General features: G+C 39.6%; 2 protein-coding genes and 1 long non-coding RNA gene across 12 annotated transcripts in view; 1 reads left to right on the top strand and 2 right to left on the bottom strand.

Annotated features, from left to right (window-relative positions):
- Window positions 1–1,965, top strand: part of LOC118241392 (uncharacterized) — a 66,610-nt gene extending 64,645 nt beyond the window's left edge. For 6 of the 10 annotated variants that reach the window (XR_014123209.1, XR_014123205.1, XR_014123208.1 and 3 more), the window contains one exon: window positions 838–1,965. Coding sequence is in view for 3 of the 10 variants with exons in the window: in XM_081712549.1 (XP_081568675.1) it covers window positions 1,160–1,241 (82 nt within the window). In the remaining 7 variants the exon portion in view is untranslated. The remainder of the gene's footprint in view (window positions 1–837) is intronic. The other 4 variants (XM_081712533.1, XM_081712542.1, XR_014123210.1 and 1 more) reach the window with 3 other exon arrangements.
- A 62-nt stretch (window positions 1,966–2,027) lies between these two features.
- LOC118241455 (uncharacterized) lies at window positions 2,028–11,734 on the bottom strand. The gene is made up of 10 exons (XM_081722195.1): window positions 11,458–11,734; window positions 10,345–10,512; window positions 8,155–8,196; window positions 7,115–7,149; window positions 6,942–7,018; window positions 6,640–6,857; window positions 5,436–5,692; window positions 5,152–5,259; window positions 4,886–5,030; window positions 2,028–3,285 (listed from the first exon to the last, which is right to left on the bottom strand). The coding sequence occupies exons 1-10, from the start codon at window positions 11,732–11,734 to the stop codon at window positions 3,119–3,121; spliced, it is 1,494 nt and encodes a 497-aa protein (XP_081578321.1). The 3' UTR covers window positions 2,028–3,118.
- Window positions 11,735–14,467: 2,733 nt separating this feature from the next.
- Window positions 14,468–25,875, bottom strand: part of LOC145657489 (uncharacterized) — a 33,564-nt gene continuing 22,156 nt past the window's right edge. Inside the window, exons 5-7 of the long non-coding RNA XR_014123217.1 lie at window positions 24,749–24,826; window positions 22,796–23,034; window positions 14,468–14,789 (exon numbers count right to left, since the gene is read on the bottom strand). This is a non-coding gene — a long non-coding RNA (uncharacterized LOC145657489). The remainder of the gene's footprint in view (window positions 14,790–22,795; window positions 23,035–24,748; window positions 24,827–25,875) is intronic.

Below are 25,875 nucleotides of genomic sequence, written 5' to 3'. Positions count from 1 at the left end.
ATGTGTTCCTCCCAGTGTGTGAGGGAGTGAAGTTCCCCCAATAATACAACAATAATACCCCAGTAAACAATGTCACCATTCTACAGGTCAAACTAATAAGAGGGGTTCACCACAGATGTGTTTTAGTTTTAGGAGAAAAGGAGAAAGAGATTCAGCATCATCTACCCACACAAACATTCTCCAACTCTCTCTTACTTGTAACTGATGGCTCGCAATGCCAGCAAGCTGCCACCAGAGGGAATGAGCTGGGAATTAATCAGTGTTCATTAGTCTGATCTCCCACAGGTGGTCGCACCTCTATATAACTAATTCAAACTACTAACTACTATAACTACTTGTTTGTCTTTTGTTCTGAGTTCATTTCCTGCTGTGTTTAGGAACAGGAACAGAGTGTCCTGGGTCTACCACACACATGTAGTGGTTAGAGCTGCATCACCACACTAGTGCAGATGCTGGTTTGATCCTCGGACCAGACAAGTCACTTTGTTTTTTCATCAGAAGGAACTGAGAGTTTTCTCACCCTTAAACTCATCCCATCTGGGGCTTTTCTTCGCTACCCAGCCAGAAACACACACACACACACACACACACACACACACACACACACACACACACACACACACACACACACACACACACACACACACACACACTAATCCCTGTCAATCATCCTCAGCCATTCCCCTGCTCTCCATCTCCCACTTATTAGTTAGAAGTTCTAGTTATTCTCCCCTTCACCTGTTGCCATTTCCTCTTCATATTTAACTAAATTTAGCACTTATTGTTTATTGCACTTATCATTGTTTAAGATAGACCTTGTTTATTTTGTACTTCTAGGTATCAGCACTGATCCCTGTATTCTACAGTATTCTAGTTCATTTGTATGTTGGACTCTAAGATACTGTACTGTACTAGGATGTATTCTATGAGTAAATGACAAAGCACTTATTTTAAGTTGCTCTGGACAAGAGTGTCTGCTAAATGCCATAAATGTAAATGCATATGATTGTGTATATTAAAGAGACATGTGTATGCATTTGCTTGTGTGTGTGTGTGTGTGTGTGTGTGTGTGTGTGAGAGAGAGATTGTGTGTGTTGAGTTGAAAGTGTGAGGGTTTCTTTTGCTGTTCTCTGCAGTCTGGAATTTTGTGGTCTTATAGAGGAAGGTTGTGCTGCTCTGGCTTCAACTCTGAGATCAAACCCTGCATCACACCTATGAGAGCTGAATCTGAACTACAATGAACCAAGAAAGTCAAGAGTGAAGCAGCTCTCTGCTCTCTTGGAGGATTCACACTGCAAACTGGAGAAACTATAGTGAGTCACTGACTTACTGACACTAAGATTCACACACACATTCACATTATAAGTACTTTTCACTCTCACTGCCCCACAAGACTATATCATGCATAATATAAGAATGTAATACCTGTGCATGACTTGTGTCAGCCTATATATGTACAGATTTCTCTCACAGTAGGCAGCTGGAATCTGAAAGCAGAGGTCTTCTGCATACAGTGCCAATCACAAACACAGAGTACATGTCACTGTATAATGAGATGTGCAAGCCAAACTTGTCTAGTACAGTATTTCCACTTGTGTGCTAGGTACTTACTGTTCTGTTTACGTGATTATGCTGTGTTAAACCAATACTGTTAGTAGCCACCCTTTGATGCTCTCTTCACCAACTTCATGATGTAGCCACCCCATCAGTCTGGAAGAATAAATTCTCACATACTGAGCAGCACTTGTAGGGTGAAGTTTTGAATGACAACTATTTGCTGAGGGGGCTTTTAAAATTAATCAAATAATGTTCTCAGCTCTCTGCCATTCAGTTTGGGTTGACATGATTGTTAATTTGTTAGTTTTTAACATTTTTGTGCTGCTGTTCCTCTAACCCCATGTATCATCAACTCTATGTTTTACCCAGTCAATACCAATAAAATAAATACAAGCAAAAACAAACAAATCTAAGAAAGTGTAAAAATGATTGTATTAAATAGACAGTTGTGATAGTAATGTGATGTTTATTGAGCCCCTGAACAATGGGGAGTGTTTCTAATTTGAACAGACAGGAAAAGCACACAAGCACACACTCCATATTACAGGTACAGTTCAGGTCCTTTCCCAAAGTTCTTCAATGCTGGTTACATGATAGAGTAGTAAGTGTATCATTTGCAGGGGTGCATTCATGTGGATAAGTTATATCAGTATGCAGGGTTTGTTGTGTTTGTCACATGCAGAACTGTGGCACCTCACTCTGGCCCTCCGATTAATTATCTAATCATCACAGTCATCACACACTTGGTGTTTCCCAGAATGAACGACTTCTAAATTAAAACTGCTATGACTTAAATCTGATTTTTGGTCCCTCATGCATTTTTGTTACTGCTGACATTAAAAAAAATAACAGACAAAAACACATGAACAGTTTATTATTGTGTTCCATGTAATAGCAAAGAGCATGTCCCAACATTAAAATAATTTTTAAAAACACAATACCAAATAGTATTTATAAAGAACTGTACGTTAATTACAGGAAATAACAACTCCAGGCTCAATTAGGAATCTCTATATAAGGAATTATTCTGTATATGTAATTCATAGGTTCAACCTTGGTACTCCAAATCCCCTGAGTACTAACACCTCTAGCTCATTCCTCTTTTATCATGGCTTATAAAGTTTATAAACAGTTAACTGTGTAATTGTGCACTACATCTGGTATGTCTGCCAGTTCTGGGTTTAGTTCTCTTTTCCTTTTGCTCCGTTTTGTTTGTGGGTTTTTTTTTTTGTAGCCTTCGTTACATTTGTAGTTTCAAAGCACCCCATGATACTACATTTTAACTCAATCACATACTCACACACTCATGGTTAACAATCTGGAAATTCTCCACAAGGTGGGGGTATCAGAGTGGTGCTTCACATTAATGACACAGTGACCACGTTAATAAAAAAACTCCCCATGCAACAGTACTCTCTATCTCCCCAGGTTATTTATAATAACAGACTGCCTTCTGGTATGAATATTACCAGAAAAAAAGGTTACTAAATCAAGAGTACTCAGCATGGAGAAATTAACTGTTATCCAGTAACAGAAGCTTGTGTTACTGCAAGAGGCAATATTATGTATTTAACATAAAAGAACCAATAATCACATTGCCACTTATAGCTGGTGCTATGACAGAGCTTCTAGACTGAGCTGTGATGGTCTGGCTTGTGTCACTCTGAGCTGTGGTTATCTGGCCTGTGTCACTCTGGTCTCTAATGGTCTGAGATGGTCCAGTTTGATCTGAGTTCACATGAGAGTGAAAAGGTGTCACATTAGGCAGAAAGGAGAACACAGAAGAGAACATGCTCAGTCAACACATCTTCAGTCTTGTCCACAAGACAAGCTTTCAGTTTTTGTTCCTGAGAATAATTACAGCACCATCCTCTCTTACAAACCAAACCACAGAATGTATTGGATGTTAGATATCTGAAATATGTAGACCTTTTCTACAAATGCTAAGCTCTTTTTGTTTTTGGGGAAGAGCTGTATATGTGAAACTTTTTTTTTTACACTGGATGATTCCATTCAATGCTGGAAAAATTCATAATCCTGCTACAAATTGTAAAATGAGAAGGCAATTTTCATTTACAGTATTACAATATTTTCCTCAGCATTACCTTTTAGCCTAATAGCAATGAAGCTAATAGCAATGAAGCTAATATTGTTTAGCCTTTAACAGTGAAGCTCTAATGAAGCTAATATTGTCTTTTAATAAATTGTTGAACATTGTTTTATGTTTTAGCAAAGAAAATTTTGCACTCTTGATGTATAGTGATTGTTGACTGTGTGCATTTTGGATATATTTCTGAGCACTTTGGACAAGTCTAGGACACCTAGTGGAATATACTTTGTAGCTACTGAGTAATTTCATGTATTTGCTCAAAGTTATTCACTTTATTTGACAAGACCCTGGTGAAGCAGGAAATGTAGAGCATGGCTGAAATCTCCAGGCTCCAAATATACATTATACAACCCCAAAATAAAAGATGCCTTTTGTTTTTTTGACATTTTCTTCTGTATTACATGAGCTCAAATAGAATCTAAATGAAGGAAAAAATAAGCCTGGATGTGAATGAATGTCTTGGCCAAAGTGTCTATTTCAATTTGAATTCTGAATGGTCATTGTTCTGTGTATACAATTTCAAATAAAATAATGTTTATATAATTTCTGCTGTATATGCGTAAAGCACAGCAAGTTATTCATTTCTAGCCTTGCAGGGTGGTTCTATGAAATGGTAGTAAATAAATAGTAAGCAAATAAATAAAATCCACAGTAAAATGTGAATGTGCATTTTTGGTTTGAATGACTATTTCAGATGGCAAGAAAAGGTTTGTGGGAATATTTTATACCTTGTTCCTTATGTCTTACTTGACCTTTTTAGTAGCAGTTTATGGTGTAAAATGTGGATAATATATCTATACTATTTCATGAAAAACTTTAATCTGTACATATTATCTGCTCATCTGAGAAGGTTTAAGATGGTATAATTTTGTGACAATTCCCCCCTGACAGAGCCTCAGTCAGGTAGCAGCAGCATTCGCATGGCTGCATAGCTTTCCTTTGTTACACATGGTTGTCTGTTTTAGTTCTGGGCCCTACTCAGGTGCATGTTGTGCCTCACCGATGCACCACCTGTATTATTATATTCTTATTATGTCTGCTTTGTTAGTGCAGTTTTGTTTGTTTTAATTTTCATTTGCTTCATTAAATGCTTCAGTTGAAGAATCATGTTTGCTTCCTTCTTTTTCCTGTTCACCCATGACATGCGTAGTTTGTAAGATGGATGATGATAAAATGGACTTTTCCATACAGAACTTTTCACTCACAGCACTCAGTTACCTGTAAGAACTACCAGACGTGGCATCCACACCTGCTTGTCTTCTTTATCCAAAAGACCTATTGTGATTTCTTCAACCTCAGCATCAAGGAACATTTCAAATGTGGGATGATAATTGGGACCATAGTCACGGTCAAATGTTTCATCCTAAGGAAATAAAATGTCAGCTGAATAAATTGAAAAGGGTGTCAACATTGGTCAGCTTACCACAGATGTCTGATGTTTTAATAGTAACTATTTTAGTATTATGCAGTAGGCTTTAATTTACCGGAGGCTGAAAATTATGTTCACACATTGGTCTGTATTTTTCACCAGGAACCAGCTGGCATTTGGAGCTGGTTATAATGTTTCTGAAGTCGATTTGCCGATTCATCACCTTTAGGGCAAGAATAGATAAAAAATATACATTTTCTTCTGAAGAATTCCAAGTAGGACTTAAAATGAATACTCTAGAGGAACTGAAATCAATCATCCTAAGCAAAATGCTGACCAATATAAATCACTTTTGTATCATTCAATTTGAAAGTAGTATGAATTAAATTGTCAGATTACCTCATCAACCGATACATTTCCTGGCAACAAATGTATTTGCAGTTTTTTTCTTCTTTGTCTGTCAGTCATTTCCTTGTACAATAGTAGCACTTGAGCATTAATGCAAGACGAACCAAACAATTTATTAAATAAAAGGCCAAAGAGGGAGAAGCCTTGGATGTCTAGGATAACGTGTGTGTTTGTCACTTGAACTGGCTGTATGAGCTCTACACTGTCAGCAGTAAAATGTGCCACTGCCAGATGAGCCTTACTTTCCTCTGCAAAACAGAAACAAGCAGGACAGACGTTGATGATTTGCCTTCATAAGATGCCAGATGCTCAGTAAACCTGCAGGACACAAACCTCTTTCAGAATATGTATGGGCGCAATCTAATGCCATTAACCAGTATTATTAGTGATGCACCAAAATGAAAATTCTTGGATGAAACCAAAATTGAGCACCCATCGGGTCAAAAAAACCTAAATCGAAACATGTTTGCAGTTTATTTTGTTTGTTTTATTTATTTGCCTTTTTCTTTTTCAGGAAAACATGTATCTGAAAAATATTGCCTGCTACACACTATGCAATGAGGCTAAATATGCTCTATTAGCCTTTGAAATATGAAATCCTCGACAACAGAGAATGGTTGGTCATGTGATGGCAGCAGTGCGGGAGCGAGACGCGATTGTGGTTGAGGAGAGTCTTTATTCTACATAGCATCAGTATAGTGCACACAGCAGCAATCGTACTGAAGAAACAACAATGAAAGCAAAGTCCAAAACGCTGATTGGCGCAGTGACATAGATGCGGACATCAACTTAGGCACAGTAGGGCAGGTGCGGTGTGTGAGCGTGTCAGTGGGCATTTCCATCCCTCTGGGTGCTATAACATGTCATCAATGGCAACAAATTCCATTGTTTTTTTATTAGCTATACTTTAAGCTTTGGCACTGTTATTTGCTAGATTTTTTTCATCTTCTCAAAAAGTACATATTCAAAGAACAAATATTCAACTATTGTGCAGTTTAAGTTGTCAAATTATACTCTATATTACATTCTATTTCACAATGGCACTACCACTGGCATTGGGATGGACATGCGGAGGGGCATTGAAAGGAGAATATAATTTAAAAATAATTTTTAAAAAAGCCTTCACTTTTTTTTTTTTTTTTTAGCTGTACCACTAGGCACTATGTATAAATTTCTAAATCAAAAATGACCTTACCATACATGATCTCACAGTGTGGGAGATGTAGATGACTGACTGAACCTTGGATGCTGTTGATATCATACAGTGGTCCTATTGGCTGCATATGAGCCAAGCCTTCCATAGGATGGGTATCCCAAGAAACAATTCTGTACATCACCTCCCCTTTCCCTTCCATCTCAAACACAAGATTGGTCAATTTGCACTGGAACTGACCAGCATGAGGGCACATGAATCTGCAGGACAGAAGACAATGAAAAAGTTACAGTAACCTTCTTTTTAGTTAAATGAGGAACACAATAACAGAAGCAGGCACATACCTGTATGAATTACTGCCCTTGACCTCTGAACCCTTTTCAATCACTTCAGGAATAAAACATTCATGATGTGTTAAGAGCTGTGAAGGTGGAAAACAGAGCAATGCATTTACAATAAAACATCTAGAACAAAAACAACTAAATCTTTAACACATGCATATTCATGGTCTACCCACATGATCTATGTCCATATTCCCAGTAAGTGGTGTTCCTGCTTGAGATGAACAAAGCATATGCATCAAGAAGTGTACTTCAGATCAGTTAATTACAGAAACAACTTTATTAGTTCAACCAAAATCAGTTATGATGCATTTTAGACATGTCTTGGTTGTTTTCTAGTGCATCTGACCATCAACCAGCAAATTAAATTGTAATTGTTTGGAAAACTAAATTGCATTCAGATTCATTTCTCTCTTTATGTAAGATAACTGATTTGTTGATCAATTAAAAGCAGTGGTCAATCAGTGAATGAGGCTGGTACCTCATTCACTGATAACCACAGAGTGTGTGCAGGGCTTTACTTGTGCACTAACTGTCTTATGTATGCTGGGCTGTAACAGGTTATATATGTCTACCAGTGTTCAGTATGTTAATGATGAGGTACTGAAACACTATGGGAGAGGTGACGTGTCTACCAGTGCTCAGTGTGTTAATGACGAGGTATTTTGTTCTTTATTGTTTGTATTGTTTCTGTTGAGGTGCTGGATGTCAAACAGAGGAGGATGCCCCCAAACTTTTGAGTCTTGTATCCTCTCAAGGTTTCTTCCTCATGCTGTTAGGGAGATTTCTCACTATTGTCGTGCCTTAACCTTTACAGTTCCTGTATGTAATTGAATCATTTAAAAAATGTGCTCATATCTTCTTCAATAAAGATTTAAGTAGCTAGATCTAGGCAGCTACAATTCTTTTAGACTGTGTAATTATATTAACAGGTGTAAAAACATTGAAGCTGTGCAATAATTTTGAGGTTTATTTATTTTCAGAACTATAACGTGCTGTATCTGAGGGACTGTATGATAACTGCAGGCTGACAGTAGTATATGTAATGTATGTGATGTGCATGTGTGAAAGATGAATATCATGCAGTACTGTCATCGTTCACATACGCACATCACATACACAACTGTCATGTTGTTTAAAGCTGTAATATATATATTAATGTTGTTTAAAGTTTAATATATTTTCATGCCTAAAGGTGTGACTGGGTTGAATTTACCTGCTGGACTCTTAGCAGTTGAAACTTCACATTTGTCTCCACCTGTGAGAGAAGACATCAGAGTAAAGAGCAGAAAATATAAAACACAAAACCCACTTTATTAACTGTGAGTGAGTCCTGTGTGCAATTTTTGGTTGTGACTGCTATGTTTGAGAAGACCTGCACATTTGTTATTATGCATTTTGTAAGTTATACAGTCTGCGCCAAACACATTGTTCATCATTACTGGACTACATTTGTGATTTGCTCATGTTTAAATTGAGAATGACATCCCTTGTGTCATTGTTACTAATGAACATTTGTTATTCAAAACTTATTGTTTGCAATGTTTGTTTATTAATATACCAGATGATTTTGAGTTTTGCCTCATTCTACTTTGTAAATTAGTTGAGATCACTTATAAAAGAACATTAGGTTCTTTGAATATATGAAGTAAATATGTAAACAGTAAGGGAAAGGGAACTAGAAGAGAATATTGGCCAGCTATTCTACATAGTGGCATAGTGGCTGTAACACTGACACACAGACTTCCTCAACAGTGCAAGACATTTATTAACATTACACAGACGACAAAGGTGGCACTCACATACAACATCTATGGTGAACATCATAACACGAACATTTGACCCACTAACATATACACATGAAATGGTGATAATGGTGATTATGGCTACAGCGATGTTTACATATATCGATAGTTACACAAAAGTAGCGACATAGCTACATAGTTACAATGACCAACAAGGGTGCAGACACAGACAAGTGTTTAAATAGACAAACTAACACACAACATTAAACCCTGTGCATGTGTGTGCAAGCCCAGGGGGCGTGGTTACAAAACAGTACACTTGTGAATCTGCACACGGGACATGTGACTTGTGGGGGGAGGAGCCTTAGTGACAATCGCATTTGGCTCTGATTCTACATTCTGTTCAAGTGCAACATTATAGTCCTTTTCTTACAGAGGGAAGTGTATCTCTCTCTCTGGTCAGGAGTGTGGTGTCCCTGTTTCATCCTCAGAGACACTGGAGCTGCTCAGTCTTTTCTTTTAGAGGGAGTGTTACTTCTGCCTGACCAAACAGCTACAGGACATCAAGTGTTGGTGAGGGGTGTCAACATGGGCTTTACTGAGGTGCCTTCACTCCTCTCTTCTGACTGTGTAACTGACAGTTGTGGTGGGTGTGTGCCCATCACTTCCAGTGCCTGCTGACACTGTTATTGTATATGATGATTTGGCTGGAGGTTATATGTGGAGAACTTCTACTGTAGTGTCTTCTACAGTCTTATTACATAGAGTTTGACTGTGACTGGGAAGGATTAATAGCCATTTTAGTGGATAAGTGGTCTAATGTTAGCCCCCCTGAGGATGTATTGGACTGTGGGTTTGGGTTTAGGTTCATTTAGTAGACAAGGGGTACTAGATTGTGATAACTCTGCAGACCGAAGGAGTTCCCAATGTAAAATACAGGAGTTTTAGGATAATGTAGTTGCTGATACAGTGTTTATTCAATGGGACAGCTAAGTCTTGGTGTTTTAGGATAATGTGGTTGCTGTTACAGTGTTTATTCAGTGGGGCAGCTAAGCTTTGGTGTTTTAGGATAATGTGGTGGCTGATACAATGTTTATTCAATGGGACAGCTAAGTCTTGGTGTTTTAGGATAATGTGGTTGCTGTTACAGTGTTTATTCAGTGGGGCAGCTAAGCTTTGGTGTTTTAGGATAATGTGGTAGCTGATACAGTGTTTATTCAGTGGGACAGCTAAGTCTTGGTGTTTTAGGATAATGTGATTGCTGTTACAGTGTTTATTCAGTGGGGCAGCTAAGCTTTGGTGTTTTAGGATAATGTGGTAGCTGATACAGTGTTTATTTAATAGGACAGCTAAGTCTTGGTGTTTTAGGATAATGTGGTAGCTGATACAGTGTTTATTCAATGGGACAGGTAAGCTTTGGTGTTTTAGCATAAGGGGTAGCTGATGCCTTTTCTAAGATTTGTGTTACACCACTTTCTTCCTTCTGTTTATTTTCTTCATCTAGGTATCCTAGACATCCTTATAGGTGGCTTTAATCAGATTTATATTGCATTCTTGAAATGAGCTGGCCATAAAAATACATACAAGTCAGTGTGAAGGTGTCTGAGATGTCATTTTGATGGCCGAAACTGATTTAGTGTTTAGTTTTTATGCTCCATTACCGTAAGGTTTATAGTGTCCAGTGAAGAAAATAACAGGGCCTTGAAACACTTTTCCATGTAGAACAGGTGCACTGACAGCTCCTCCAGTTTGAGCTGTGATATTCTGGCATGGTCCAGTTTGAGCTGTGATGTTCTGGCCTGGTCCAGTTTGACCTCCCACAGCTGCTTCTGGTTAACACCACACAGCACAGAATCCATCATCACACACTGCATTACAACATGGTAGTTTGGCTGCACCTTTGAGAACAGGAAGACCCTCTAGCACATAATCAAACCCACAGGGTCACGGGCTGAAGGCTTCCACACTGGAAGCTCTCTACAAAACCCGCAGCATTACACAAAGCCATGAACATCCACAGAGGCTCAAGCCACAACAACCACAGTGTTTTCTCACCTCTGCCAATTAGCAAGTGCTGCAGTGCCCCATACACCCACAAGACCAGACTGAAGAACAGTTTATACCCCAGTACTGTTCCACTGAAGAACAGTTTCTTTGCTTTGTGCCCTTTTCATATTGAGAATAAAGACCTCAGCACACAGGGCAATAAAGACACTTTGCCTCAGCACACAGGGCAATAAAGACACCTGACCTCAGCACACAGGGCAATAAAGACACTTGACCTCAGCACACAGGGCAATAAAGACTCTTGACCTCAGCATACAGGGTAATAAAGACTCTTGACCTCAGCACACAGGGTAATAAAGACACCTGACCTCAGCACACAGGGTAATAAAGACTCTTGACCTCAGCACACAGGGTAATAAAGACTCTTGACCTCAGCACACTGAGTAATAAAGACTCTTGACCTCAGCACACAGGGTAATAAAGACTCTTCACCTCAGCATACAGGGTAATAAAGACTCTTGACCTCAGCACACAGGGTAATAAAGACTCTTGACCTCAGCACACAGGGTAATAAAGACTCTTGACCTCACCACTCACGTCTCCCTCCCTCCCTGACCTTGTCACTGGCTGTGCTGTGTGTATAAATTAACTAAGCATTGTTTTCCACTACATTCTTTGTCTATTGAGTTCACTAACAAAACAAAACCAAACGCTATCAGCATATAAAAGCCTGAAATAGTGAGTTTAAAAAGTGAACATGATTTCACCTGCTTTATTTTCACTGTGTTTGATTCTCAGGGTCTCAGCCAGTCGGTTGTAGTTCATCTTCTTCAGGATGTCCAGTGTGATCATCACAGCTCCATCTGGGTCATATTTCTGCACCATGTTGTCCACAGTATCAAGTCTGTCTGTATTCTCCAGCTGAAACTTTGGGATGCGTTTGTCATCTTCTACACTGTTGGTCAGATGCCACTGGAACTTCTTCAGGTCCTCTATCTTCAGCTCCTCTAGAATGTCCAGCAGTAGTTTTGAAATGTTGTCCATCCTGAATCCAGACAACAGACTCCAGATTACTGAAGGTTCACAAACATGTTCAATGGTTTATGTTTACAGTGCAGGAATAGACAGAGGAGTGAATGTGAGTGTGCTGGGTGAAGTGTGCTGTGTGAGTGATGTAGAGAGGCGTGAACATAGGGAAAAGATTATCATTTATTACCGATTAATTACCAAATTAAATTAGTTTATATTTTGTGCAGGGACCGAATGCCATTGTTTAAAATATACTTGCCATTATATCCAACTTAATGAATAAATGTGAAGTTTACTGATTAATGAATAAAACAAATATTTAGCGGACTTGCGGACAAATGAAAAGGGAAAGAGGGAAGAAAGAAAAAAGAAAAAATTTAAATAAGATTTGTGACGTCTGCCAGAGTGCCGCAGGGTGTGGACGCACAGACTCCCTCGATCTTTGTACATTTAATGACATTAAACATTTAAGAGAAGGGTGGCACTCACACATAACATTAACAGCGAACATAAATACACTTAACGCTAAGGATAACATAGGCTATACAGACAATAACGTGGGCTACACAGACATGGATACTAACAAACAATGACCTACGCTAAGGCACTGATGGTGGTTTAAATAGGCAAACAAACACTCAACGTTAAACCCCATACAGGTGCGTGCCATCACGGGGGTGTGGCTACAAACAAGAGTGAACCCCCCCCGCACGTGGCAGGCCGTACCACGTGACTGGGGGGGGGGGGGGGAGCGTCCCGTGATGAGATGAGCAGAGAAGAATGATTTAATAAAGTGGATTGAGTAAGCAAGTGACCCAGACCTACACACACACAAAACTTAGTTAAAGCTAACTAGCCAAGAGGCTACTGTGGCTAAATTAATTAATTAGTGAAAATTGAGTAAAAATGTCTGAAATGGAAGAACACCTATCTGGGGAATCCTAACGGGAACTTAGACCTGAGGTTACTATCTGAGCTAACAGGGGAGAAAAATAAATCAGTACAGAATGATCTATGTGAATGATGGCTCATGGTTGGCACCCAGAGCGTATCCTGTGAATGAAGTAGATGATCTTGTGTTTCGAGATCAGTGAAGGGTCAGATGATCACTCTGCTCAGGGAGAGTTTGCAGAGCTTCGGAGTGGCTGAATTCTGGATGAATTTACACCACACATATTTCCCAACTTTTCTCTGCACTGTCAGTGACCCTAGCTCATCACCCAAGTTTTTCCGAGATGGCAAAATGGGGTGGGCCGAATCTTTTGAACAGCCCTGAACTTCACCAGAGTTCCTGAGATTTAGGAAAGGTATTTCAGGAAGCACACAAGTTTGTAGCCGGGTGATGTAGACCGTTTTAAACCTAAGGCTGGCAGTTGGCTAAATTAAAACTAATTATGGTTGGCCAAACAGAACAAATCCTAATTCTACCAACAGCAAAAAGAAGATGATTAAGTTGACGGCATAGTGAAGAGCAAATGAAATGAGTTTAGATAGATTTGCAGACTGGGTCTAAGACAAACATATAAAATAAAACACTATTATAATTATGTAATTCTTCTCATGAGAGGTGCAGCCTTTAAGTTACTTCTTGTAGAGTTTGAACTGACTGTCCAATACTGAGAATTGATTTTTAACTACTGATCTCGGGGGCAGCGTGGAAGGAATGGCTCAACAGCTCTGTTCATGCATATTCAGTTTCTTTGTCTCAGTCTCAGGTTTTGATTCAGTCAGGCATTTATCTCGAGTTAGCTTACAAGACACAATTAATTCAATATAGTAAAAAGGAAAGAAAGGGGAAAATAAACAATTGGAACACATATTGATATATTGCTACATGGGGTTGGGTGGTAATCGTCTTGTCATGGTACGCTCTCCTTCCCTCTGATCATGTGGTATGGCCCACCGCATGCAGTGGGCTCACTGTTAACTGTTCATGGTGACTTGTTTGTAACCACACCCCCTTTTAGCACACACCTGCACCCAGTTCTTGGTTTCGTTTATGTATGTATTTAAATGCCTGTTTGTGTGTAGTTTGCAGTCGGTCATTGTTCATGTTAAATGTTAGGTGTGTTCACAGTAGATGTTCATGGTGTACTGGATGTTACGTGTGAATGCCGTTAACGTGTGTTGTTTATCTTTTGTTTTTTACGTTAATAAATGTGTGTCTCCGCCGAGAGAGGTCTGTGCGCCCTGCTCCTTGCCCTGCGGCACTTGGGCCGTCACATGTCATTTAAGCCATAACAGGTGGGAACAATTTTATCACACTAATTTCACCTGAGCACTTAGTCCACATATTTCTAAATTAAAAGAAAAAGTTCTTACCACCAATATAAAGCTCATAACTATATATAGGAAACAGTTACATTTTTCATTAAGAGAAAGCATGATTATAACTGTTCTCATATTAATAGATCAAATAGTCTTCCTCTGTCTATTATACTTGAAATGAAGAGGTAATCACATAATAGCAAGTATAAAGGTTAATATGCGAATACAGCAATGACAGGTTAATTCATAGGTAAACTGCATTCACCATACTGGGACTCCGTCTCTGCTCGCGCTCAGAGCCTTTCAAAGACAGGGAAAGTTAACATACATTTATAAAGAGGGACTCAGAACAGTTCAGGTTGAAGAACCTGTTAAAGTCACTAAGGGGCACTGTGGATTCATAGTCCACACAATCAAATATCTTGTTGGATTCATGAGAATTAATAAAGAATATTTTCCTTATTTGAGTTTAGTCTTGTTGCAGTGCAAAGCGAACACTTTGTACAGGAAAGGTTAAAATCCAGTATTCCAGGAATGTGGACTTTTAATAAGTCTTGCAGATCTAGGCATTCTGGCATGTGAATTTGACCTTAAGTTTACATGATTGGTTTTCTGAATCTGGCCGTATGGTTGGTTTTATGAATCTTACTGAAGGTCATAATTACTAACAGAGAGAAACACACGAGATTACAGCAATATCTACGAAACATGAGGACAGTGTTACCTTTACTGGGTTCAGTCTGCAAGTCTTCAGGAAGAATGTCTGGTTCTGTCTTCATCAGGATGTCCAGAGTTTACAGAACTACAGCAGATAACATTAATTTATGTTAAAACACTCACTTTATCTCTTGTTTCATTACTGCAGTTTTCACCACTGTAGCTCGTCATAATAAGCAATGTTATTACTATAAATACACCTGTACACACACTCTCTGTTTCTTCACTGGAGTTCACCTGTACACACACTGTCTGTTTCTATCTGAACAATAATCTGGTTGCACCTTTTTTCTCTTTAGAAAGAACCAAGCCAGTATGAGAATTTTTAAGTGCCATTACATCACAAGAGTAGAAGAACAAGCCTTGTCTTGTTACGATTAGCAAATCGCCCTCTGTGTGTGTGTTTATAACATATCTACCTATGTGTGCAAGTTTATACAATATCTCCCTCTGTGTATGTGTGTTATACCATAGCTCCCTTTGTGTGTATGTGTGTGTGTGTGTGTATGTTTATACCATAGCTCCCTCTGTGTGTGTTTATACCATATCTCCCTCTGTGTGTGTGTGTGTGTTTATACCATAGCTCCCTCTGTATGTGTTTATACCATAGCTCCCTCTGTGTGTGTGTGTGTTTATACCATATCTCCCTCTGTGCGTGTGTGTGTGTTTATACCATATCTCCCTCTGTGTGTGTGTGTGTGTTTATACCATATCTCCCTCTGTGTGTGTGTGTTTATACCATATCTCCCTCTGTGTGTGTGTGTGTATGTGTATGTTTATACCATAGCTCCCTCTGTGTGTGTTTATACCATATCTCCCTCTGTGTGTGTGTGTGTGTGTGTTTATACCATATTTCCCTCTCTGTGTGTGTTTATACCATTGCTCCCTCTGTGTGTGTGTGTGTTTATACCATATCTCCCTCTGTGTGCGTGTGTGTGTGTGTGTTTATACCATATCTCCCTCTGTGTGTGTGTGTGTGTGTTTATACCATAACTCCCTCTGTGTGTGTGTTTATACCATATCTCCCTCTCTCTGTGTGTGTGTGTTTATACCATATCTCCCTCTGTGTGTGTGTGTTTATACCATATCTCCCTCTGTGTGTGTGTTTATACCATATCTCCCTCTGTGTGTGTGTTTATACCATATCTCCCTCTGTGTGTGTGTGTGTGTTTATACCATATCTCCCTCTGTGTGTGTGTGTGTGTTTATACCATATCTCCCTCTGTGTGTGTGTGTGTGTTTATACCATATCTCCCTCTGTGTGTGTGTGTTTATACCATATCTCCCTCTGTGTGTGTGTTTATACCATATCTCCCTCTGTGTGTGTGTGTGTGTTTATACCATAGCTCCCTCTGTATGTGTTTATACCATAGCTCCCTCTGTGTGTGTGTGTGTTTATACCATATCTCCCTCTGTGCGTGTGTGTGTGTTTATACCATATCTCCCTCTGTGTGTGTGTGTGTTTATACCATATCTCCCTCTGTGTGTGTGTGTTTATACCATATCTCCCTCTGTGTGTGTGTGTGTATGTGTATGTTTATACCATAGCTCCCTCTGTGTGTGTTTATACCATATCTCCCTCTGTGTGTGTGTGTGTGTGTTTATACCATATCTCCCTCTCTGTGTGTGTGTTTATACCATTGCTCCCTCTGTGTGTGTGTGTGTTTATACCATTGCTCCCTCTGTGTGTGTGTGTGTTTATACCATATCTCCCTCTGTGTGCGTGTGTGTGTTTATACCATATCTCCCTCTGTGTGTGTGTGTGTGTGTTTATACCATATCTCCCTCTGTGTGTGTGTGTGTGTTTATACCATATCTCCCTCTGTGTGTGTGTGTTTATACCATATCTCCCTCTGTGTGTGTGTTTATACCATATCTCCCTCTGTGTGTGTGTTTATACCATATCTCCCTCTGTGTGTGTGTTTATACCATATCTCCCTCTGTGTGTGTGTGTGTGTGTTTATACCATATCTCCCTCTGTGTGTGTGTGTTTATACCATATCTCCCTCTGTGTGTGTGTGTGTGTTTATACCATATCTCCCTCTGTGTGTGTGTGTGTGTTTATACCATATCTCCCTCTGTGTGTGTGTGTTTATACCATATCTCCCTCTGTGTGTGTGTTTATACCATATCTCCCTCTGTGTGTGTGTTTATACCATATCTCCCTCTGTGTGTGTGTGTGTGTTTATACCATATCTCCCTCTGTGTGTGTGTGTGTGTGTTTATACCATATCTCCCTCTGTGTGTGTGTGTGTGTTTATACCATATCTCCCTCTGTGTGTGTGTGTGTGTTTATACCATATCTCCCTCTGTGTGTGTGTGTTTATACCATATCTCCCTCTGTGTGTGTGTTTATACCATATCTCCCTCTGTGTGTGTGTGTGTTTATACCATAGCTCCCTCTGTGTGTGGCTGTGTGTGTTTATACCATAGCTCCCTCTGTGTGTGTGTGTGTGTGTGTGTGTGTGTTTATACCATATCTCCCTCTGTGTGTGTGTGTGTGTGTGTTTATACCATATCTCCCTCTGTGTGTGTGTGTGTGTGTTTATACCATATCTCCCTCTGTGTGTGTGTGTGTGTTTATACCATATCTCCCTCTGTGTGTGTGTTGGGAACAGAAGGATGATACATGAACAGACATGTTGGGACCAGAAGACACAGCAACAAACATGGAATCAGATCCAGAAAACAAGAGGGAAACAAACATGAGCACAGAGACAGACAACAATACAAATATGTAAACACCATGAATACTGTAAGAGGTGTATTAACACTGCAGGTGTTACCATCACTGTGCAAGTGTTCAGATAACATTACATGTGTAATGTCAGCACTTCACATCACTACAATAACAATGTAGGTGTTCATTCTGTAAGGCGGGCTCGAACCCACTTCGGCTAGCTGATGCCACCAACAGCCTACTGGGCTTTAATAATGGTGGGCCTGTGTGCAGAACAGTTCGGTCTTGGACCAGGTAAAACAAAAGGAAAAAACGAAGCACCATGCCGAGTATGGCAAAAGGGAGAACAAAGGATGCCATGGCAAATCCAAACAATCCAAACAAACTTCCCAAACAACACCAGAAAACAGGGAAGAACTTGAATGGCTAAGGGAAGCCTCGGGAGAGAGACAGACTTGAGAGGGGAAAACTGGAGAGGGGAGGGGACGTGTAAAAACACGAACACCCTCGCAGCACAGAAGCAAGGTCTAGCAAAAGAGGGAAAACTGGAGAGGGGAGGGGACGTGTAAAAACACGAACACTCTCGCAGCACAGAAGTAAGGCGTAGCATGAGGGCACACAGACCTCAATACCTGAAGGTACCAGCTAGGAGCTTGGCTCAGAACTTTGGCAAAGACCAAGCACTGAATGTGTGGGTCACTGAGCTTATATAAGGTCCACCCCCAGCTGTTGGGCGTTGAGCCTGATTAGTGGTGTTCCTGACACGAGGCCTCCCTCTGGTGGCTGGCAGGAGCCTCAGCCTGGTGCCAACCCTTACACATTTAGCACTTCAGGTCACTACACTAACAGTGTAGGTATTCATTCTTACAGGGGATTTTTCTGTTTAGGTTCTGTTTGGAACTCAGACACAACCAGTTGTCATCACCAGAAAGCAGTTTAGATGCTTGAGTTCAAAAAAGAATGAAACACTTTCTATCAACATGTGCTGTGTGAGACAGAGAGAGATCCATCAGGGTGTAGTGCTGCTGTCACATGTGTGTGTGAGAGAGAGAGAGACATGGGGGGTACAGAAAGAGAGAGAGACATTGGAGGGGTACAAAGAATGAGCACCTAGGATTTAGCTTCAGTTCAAGTTCTGAATAACAGTTTGTAATTTGCCCACAGCAGTTTTCATTACCAGAAACCAGTTCAGCAGGTCTGGTTGTTATCTTTTGACTCTGAACCATGGGCTGAACACCTCAGGGGAGCTGTTAGCATTTTAGCTCTGGGGCCAGAGTGAAGTGAACCTCTCCACCCATTCTGGGGTAACACCCACAATATCGTTATGTTTCCCTGACAAGGAGGAGTTAGACTGGAATGGGAGTGAAGTACTGAGTGTTTAATGGACACCGTTCTGAGATAAAGGAAAGACCGAGTGGCCAACATAAAAGACAAGTGTGAGAGAGTGTGAGGGCATCTTTTTAATCAGGCAGTGGTAAATAGTAAGTAAGTATACAAGTACAATATTTATTGTATATAGCACTTTTATAGACTGGAGTGTGTATATTTTATATTAAAGTTAGTGTGTGTGTGTGTGTGTGTGTGTGTGTGTGTGTGTGTGTGTTATGACACAGTAAAGGTTGTAAGTTGTTGTTTCTAGCTGTAATTTTGAATTTAGAACCTACAAGCTACTTTATCTAAAGTCACTTTCACTGATGCCAACAAGCTCTCATTGTTGACGAGAGAGGAATACTGTCTCCATCTAGTGGCCATAATATGTATTAAATTCAATATTTTTATTATGCATTTCCTCACACTTAAAACATAAGCCTCAAACGCTTAATGCACAACTCCCAATAGTCTGTATGTCCTGAGTGCAAGATGACCATGTGGCAGTGGTAGCTCAGTGGATAAGGTAAGGACTTATAATTGGAAGGTTGCTGGGTAAAGCCCCACCAGTTGTCACTGTTGGGCCCCTGAGCAAGGCCCTTAACCCTCAACTGCTCAAGCTGTAATCAGTCATAACTGTAAGTCGCTTTGGATAAAAGTGTCAGCTAAATGTAGTGGCCATAGCGCGTATTGCAGCGGCACCATAGTTCCTCATGGTTAATCCATAGCTTCAATGTTTCCTGAGATTGAGCCACATCCGGCCAAATAGTTTTATTATTTTGAAAATAAACTCATTTTTAAAACTGAAACTTCAAGTCTTGATTTTGAACTTTAAAAATACAACACTGTATTCCAACTAAAAAGTTTAGGAAACGTGTTGTTTCAGTTTAAATGATTAACAGAGTTTAACAGAGGTTTCTCACTTCATGGAGCTCTGTGAGGGCAGCGTAATATCTTCTTACGATGCATCCAACAGGACAACAGCGCGCAGGTAAGAAATGTTAGCTATTTTTGAACAGATACTCAGTGAAATTATCCTAAATATTGTAATGACTGGTTATTTTTGTAACATAGGTGCATACGTAAAGGGAAATGTGTCTTTAGGTGTGGAGTTTGCCAAAGATTGAACTGAAGCGTAGGGCAGGCATTAGCTAGCAGGCTAGTTAGCTTTCTGCTATTAGCTAGTTAGCGTTCATGTGTCCTACAGTCCTTCAGTGTCCAGCTCACGTTTGTGCTTTCAGCGCTGTTTGTTAACATCTGTGTTACACACTGGTGACTACAGCTAATTCAACAGTGGCTCCAGCTGCACAGTGTCCCATGTTCATAAATACTAGTTAGTTTACACAGCAGGACATTTTCAGGTGTGTTTATTGTGTGTTGTGATCTGCAGCTAGCTGGCTAAGTTATGTATGAAAGACTGATGACGTGAAGGACGCAGTTCTGCTCAGCGCAGTTCAGGTTGAAGAAGAACGACGTTCAGTACTGGAGAAGTTAAGAGGGTTCTGCCTGGATTTCCAGTTAGTCTTTGTTGTGTGGAGAGCAGTGTGTTGTTGTTAGTCTGTGTTGTGTGAAGAGCTGTGTGCGTCTTTTAGTAAGTGTGTACACAGCAGTAAATGTAATTGATTTATTATTTATTAGATAAATATCTGCAGCTGACTTGTTGTGATGTCTTAGGGTTAATATGATGAAAGTGAACCTTGATGACAAAGTTACAGGTTAGTTCATTATGTAACATAATGTAATATTGAATATAGTCTGATAATGTGCTCTCAGTGTACTAACTAGAGTAAGTGAGTTATAGGTTAGTTCATTATGTAATGTAATAGTGAATATAGTCTGATTGTCCATAACCAAACTGAAGCAACATTCAACCGAAATACAACAGTAATAAAAAGGTTCATCCACATTATTTCAGAGGTAGCAAGTCTTTCTCAAAAACAAATATGAGTAAAAAATATTGATCTTGAATACAGGAAATTTAACCCAGGAAAAAATATGTGGGGAAGTATGTAAACGTGTAGCAAAAATGTTTGTGGCTCTCTGTTATAGGTGTCTGTGTGAAATCGACCCTTGGTACAACAGTTAGGAAAATCTGACAGTTGTGATGGAGTTACCCGATAAGAAATTAGCCTTATCCAGGATTTAATGGGTTTATTTGTTCACACACATTTACAGACACTCTTCTACAGAGTGGCTTACATGTGTATCAGTGTGACAGTACATGTGCACCCTGTGAATCAAACTCATGACCTAGGTGTTACTAGCACCTTAACTTCTTTACTTAAGGTCAAAGCCTTACCTGAGTTACAGGAGACCACATAGCCAGCAGAGTCTTAATAAATGTCTTAGTTTATCTGTTATTGTGTATCTTGGCAGGCCTGTACAGAACATCAGAGAAATTCTATATGAAGATTTCAGAAAGTGTTGGTGTCTTTAGGGGGTTCTAAAGAATGTATGTCACATTCAGTATATACACACAAACAGACAGTAAAGACAGCTGTAAGTCATATACAGTAAACGCACACAGAGACAATGAAGACGGCTGTAAGTCATATACAGTAAACACACACAGACAATGAAGACGGCTGTAAATCATATACAGTATACAAACACAGACAATGAAGACGGCTGTAAGTCATATACAGTATATACACACAGACAATGAAGACGGCTGTAAGTCATATACAGTATATACACACAGACAATGAAGACGGCTGTAAGTCATATACAGTAAACGCACACAGAGACAATGAAGACGGCTGTAAGTCATATACAGTATACACACACAGACAATGAAGACGGCTGTAAGTCATATACAGTAAACACACACAGACAATGAAGACGGCTGTAAGTCATATACAGTATACACACACAGACAATGAAGACGGCTGTATGTCATATACAGTAAACACACACAGACAATGAAGACGGCTGTAAGTCATATACATTAAACACACACAGACAATGAAGACGGCTGTAAGTCATATACAGTAAACACACACAGACAATGAAGACGGCTGTAAGTCATATACAGTATACATACACACAGACAATGAAGACGGCTGTAAGTCATATACAGTATATACACACAGACAATGAAGACGGCGGTAAATCATATACAGTAAACACACACAGACAATGAAGACGGCTGTAAGTCATATACAGTATATACACACAAACAATGAAGACGGCTGTAAGTCATATACAGTATATACACACAGACAATGAAGACGGCGGTAAATCATATACAGTAAACACACACAGACAATGAAGACGGCTGTAAATCATATACAGTATATACATACAGACAGACAGACAATGAAGACGGCTGCATGTCATATACATGAGTCAGGATAGTTTGAACAGTCTGTACTATGGCTAGGAGCCATGTCTCCTTTTAATTAAGCATACACATACACACACATACAGAGTGTGTTACAGGATTCAGCTGTAGCAAAATTACATACATTTATGAAATATTAACAGGGGGCATGATCATAAACGTAAGGAAATGATTTTCAATTATTACTGATTAATTACCAAATTAAATTAGTTCATATTTTGTGCAGGGACCGAATGCCATTGTTTCAGATATACTTGCCATTATGTCCAACTTAATGATTAAATGTGAAGTTTGCTGATTAATGAATAAAACAAATCTTTGACATCGTAAGACAGGTAGCAGACTTGCGGACAAATGAAAAAGGAAGGAGAGAAGAAAGAAAAAAAGACAAATTATAAATTTAAATAAGTTGAGTAGAGAAGGATGACTTGCAATAAAGAGGACTGAGTAACCAAGAGACCCAGACCTACACACACACACACAACTTAGCTAACGCTAACTAGCCAAGAGACAACTATGGCTAAATTAATTAATTAGCGAGAATTGAGTAAAAATGTCTGAAAGGGAAGAACACCTATCTGGGGAATCCTAATGGGAACTTAGACCTGAGGTTACTATCTGAGCTAACAGGAGAAAAAAAATAAATCAGTACAGAATTATCAATGTGAATGATGGCTCATGGCTGGCCCCCCAAGCTTACCCTGTGAATGAAGCAGAAGATCTTACATTTCAGAGTCAGTGAAGGGCCAAATGATCAGTCCACTCAGGGAGAGGTTGCAGAGTTTCGGAATGGCTGAATTCTGGATGAATTTATGCCACACGTAATCCCAGACTTTTCTCTGTGCTGTCAGCGGCCCTAGTTCATCACCCAAGTTTTTCCAAGTCGGCAAAATGGGCCAAGCCGAATCTTTTGGACTGCCCTGAACTTCGCCAAAGTTCCTGAAATTTTGTAAAGGTATTTCAGGAAGTACACAGGTTTGTAGCCAGGTGATGTAGACTGTTATAAACCTAAGGCTGGTGCTTGGCTAAATTAAAACTAATTACTGTTGGCCAAACAGAACAAATCCTAATTCTACCAACAACAAAAAGAAGCTGATTAAGTTTACGGCATAGTGAAGAGCAAATTAAATGAGTTTAGCCACATTTGCAGATTAGGTCTAAGACAAACATATGAAATAAAACACTATTATAAGTACGTAATTCTTCTCGTGAGAGGTGCAGACTTTAAGTATCTTTTTGTAGAGTTTGAACTGACTGTCCGATACTGAGAATTGATTTTTAACTACTGATCTCGGGGGCAGCGTGGAAGGATTGGCTCAACAGCTCTGTTCATGCATATTCATAGTTTTTTTGTCTCAGTCTCAGGCTTTGATTCATTCAGGCATTAATCTCGAGTTAGCTTACAAGACACGATTAATTCAATATAGTAAAAAGGAAAGAAAGGGGGAATAAACAACTGGAACACATACTGATATATTGCTACTTGGGGTTGGGTGGTAATCGTCTTGTCATGGTACGCTCCCCTTCCCTCTGATCACGTGGTATGGCCCACCGCGTGCAGTGGGCTCACTGTTAACTGTTCATGCTGACTTGTTTGTAACCACGCCCCCTTTTAGCACACACCTGCACCCAGTTCTTGGTTTCGTTTATGTATGTATTTAAATGCCTGTTTGTGTGTAGTTTGCAGTCGGTCATTGTTCATGTTAAATGTTAGGTGTGTTCACAGTAGATGTTCATGGTGTACTGGATGTTGCGTGTGAATGCCGTTAATGTGTGTTGTTTATCTTTTCTTTTTTACGTTAATAAGTGTGTGTCTCCGTCGAGAGAGGTCTGTGCGCCCTGCTCCTTGCCCTGCGGCACTCGGGCCGTCACATGTCATTTAAGCCGTAATAGGTGGGAACAATTTTATCACACTAATTTCACCTGAGCGCTTAGTCCACATATTTCTAAATGAAAAGAAAAAGTTCTTACCACCAATATAAAGCTCATAACTATATATAGGAAACAGTTACATTTTTCATTAAGAGAAAGCATGATTGTTACACAAATATTATAACTGTTCTCATATTAATAGATCAAATAGTGTTCCTCTGTCTATTATACTTGAAATGAAGAGGTAATCACATAATAGCAAGTATAAAGGATAATATGCGAATACAGCAATGACAGGTTAATTCATAGGTAAACTGCATTCACCATACTGGGACTGTCTATGCTCACGCTCAGAGCCTTTCAAAGACAGGGAAAGTTAACATACATTTATAAAGAGGGACTCAGAACAGTTCAGGTTGAAGAACCTGTTAAAGTCACTAAGGGGCACTGTGGATTCATAGTCCACACAATCAAATATCTTGTTGGATTCATGAGAATTAATAAAGAATATTTTCCTTATTTGAGTTTGGTCTTGTTGCAGTGCAAAGCGAACACTTTGTACAGGAAAGGTTAAAATCCAGTATTCCAGGAATGTGGACTTTTAATAAGTCTTGCAGATCTAGGCATTCTGGCATGTGAATTTGACCTTAAGTTTACATGATTGGTTTTCTGAATCTGGCCGTATGGTTGGTTTTATGAATCTTACTGAAGGTCATAATTACTAACAGAGAGAAACACACGAGATTACAGCAATATCTACGAAACATGAGGACAGTGTTACCTTTACTGGGTTCAGTCTGCAAGTCTTCAGGAAGAATGTCTGGTTCTGTCTTCATCAGGATGTCCAGAGTTTACAGAACTACAGCAGATAACATTAATTTATGTTAAAACACTCACTTTATCTATTGTTTCACTACTGCACTTTTCACCACTGTAGCTCGTCATAATAAGCAGTTATTACTATAAATACACCTGTACACACACTCTCTGTTTCTTCACTGGAGTTCACCTGTACACACACTGTCTGTTTCTATCTGAACAATAATCTGGTTGCACCTTTTTTCTCTTTAGAAAGAACCAAGCCAGTATGAGAATTTTTAAGTGCCATTACATCACAAGAGTAGAAGAACAAGCCTTGTCTTGTTACGATTAGCAAATCGCCCTCTGTGTGTGTGTTTATAACATATCTACCTATGTGTGCAAGTTTATTCAATATCTCCCTCTGTGTATGTGTGTTATACCATAGCTCCCTTTGTGTGTATGTGTGTGTGTGTGTGTATGTTTATACCATAGCTCCCTCTGTATGTGTTTATACCATAGCTCCCTCTGTGTGTGTGTGTGTTTATACCATAGCTCCCTCTGTATGTGTTTATACCATATCTCCCTCTGTGTGTGTGTGTGTTTATACCATATCTCCCTCTGTGCGTGTGTGTGTGTTTATACCATATCTCCCTCTGTGTGTGTGTGTGTGTGTGTTTATACCATATCTCCCTCTGTGTGTGTGTGTGTGTGTGTGTGTGTTTATACCATATCTCCCTCTGTGTGTGTGTGTTTATACCATATCTCCCTCTGTGTGTGTGTGTGTGTATGTGTATGTTTATACCATAGCTCCCTCTGTGTGTGTTTATACCATATCTCCCTCTGTGTGTGTGTGTGTGTGTGTGTGTGTGTTTATACCATATCTCCCTCTCTGTGTGTGTGTTTATACCATTGCTCCCTCTGTGTGTGTGTGTGTTTATACCATATCTCCCTCTGTGTGCGTGTGTGTGTGTGTTTATACCATATCTCCCTCTGTGTGTGTGTGTGTGTTTATACCATATCTCCCTCTGTGTGCGTGTGTGTGTGTGTTTATACCATATCTCCCTCTGTGTGTGTGTTTATACCATATCTCCCTCTGTGTGTGTGTTT

The sequence above is a fragment of the Electrophorus electricus genome, chromosome 1 (assembly GCF_041902795.1).
Source record: "Electrophorus electricus isolate QZ-2024a chromosome 1, ASM4190279v1, whole genome shotgun sequence".
Taxonomy (NCBI): Eukaryota; Metazoa; Chordata; class Actinopteri; order Gymnotiformes; family Gymnotidae; genus Electrophorus; species Electrophorus electricus.
The sequence above is the reverse complement of the archived record's forward strand: the minus strand, read 5'-3'. Positions and strand labels throughout refer to the sequence as shown.

Excerpts from the sequence above, each read along its gene's own strand:
- LOC118241455 (XM_081722195.1), bottom strand. The coding sequence starts at position 11,734 with ATGGACAACATTTCAAAACTACTGCTGGACATTCTAGAGGAGCTGAAG. Across the intron at positions 10,513-11,457 it reads ACACAGTGAAAATAAAGCAG|AAGCAGCTGTGGGAGGTCAA; the intron begins GTGAAATCATGT and ends GGTGTTAACCAG. Across the intron at positions 5,260-5,435 it reads GAAATGTATCGGTTGATGAG|GTGATGAATCGGCAAATCGA; the intron begins GTAATCTGACAA and ends CTTGCCCTAAAG.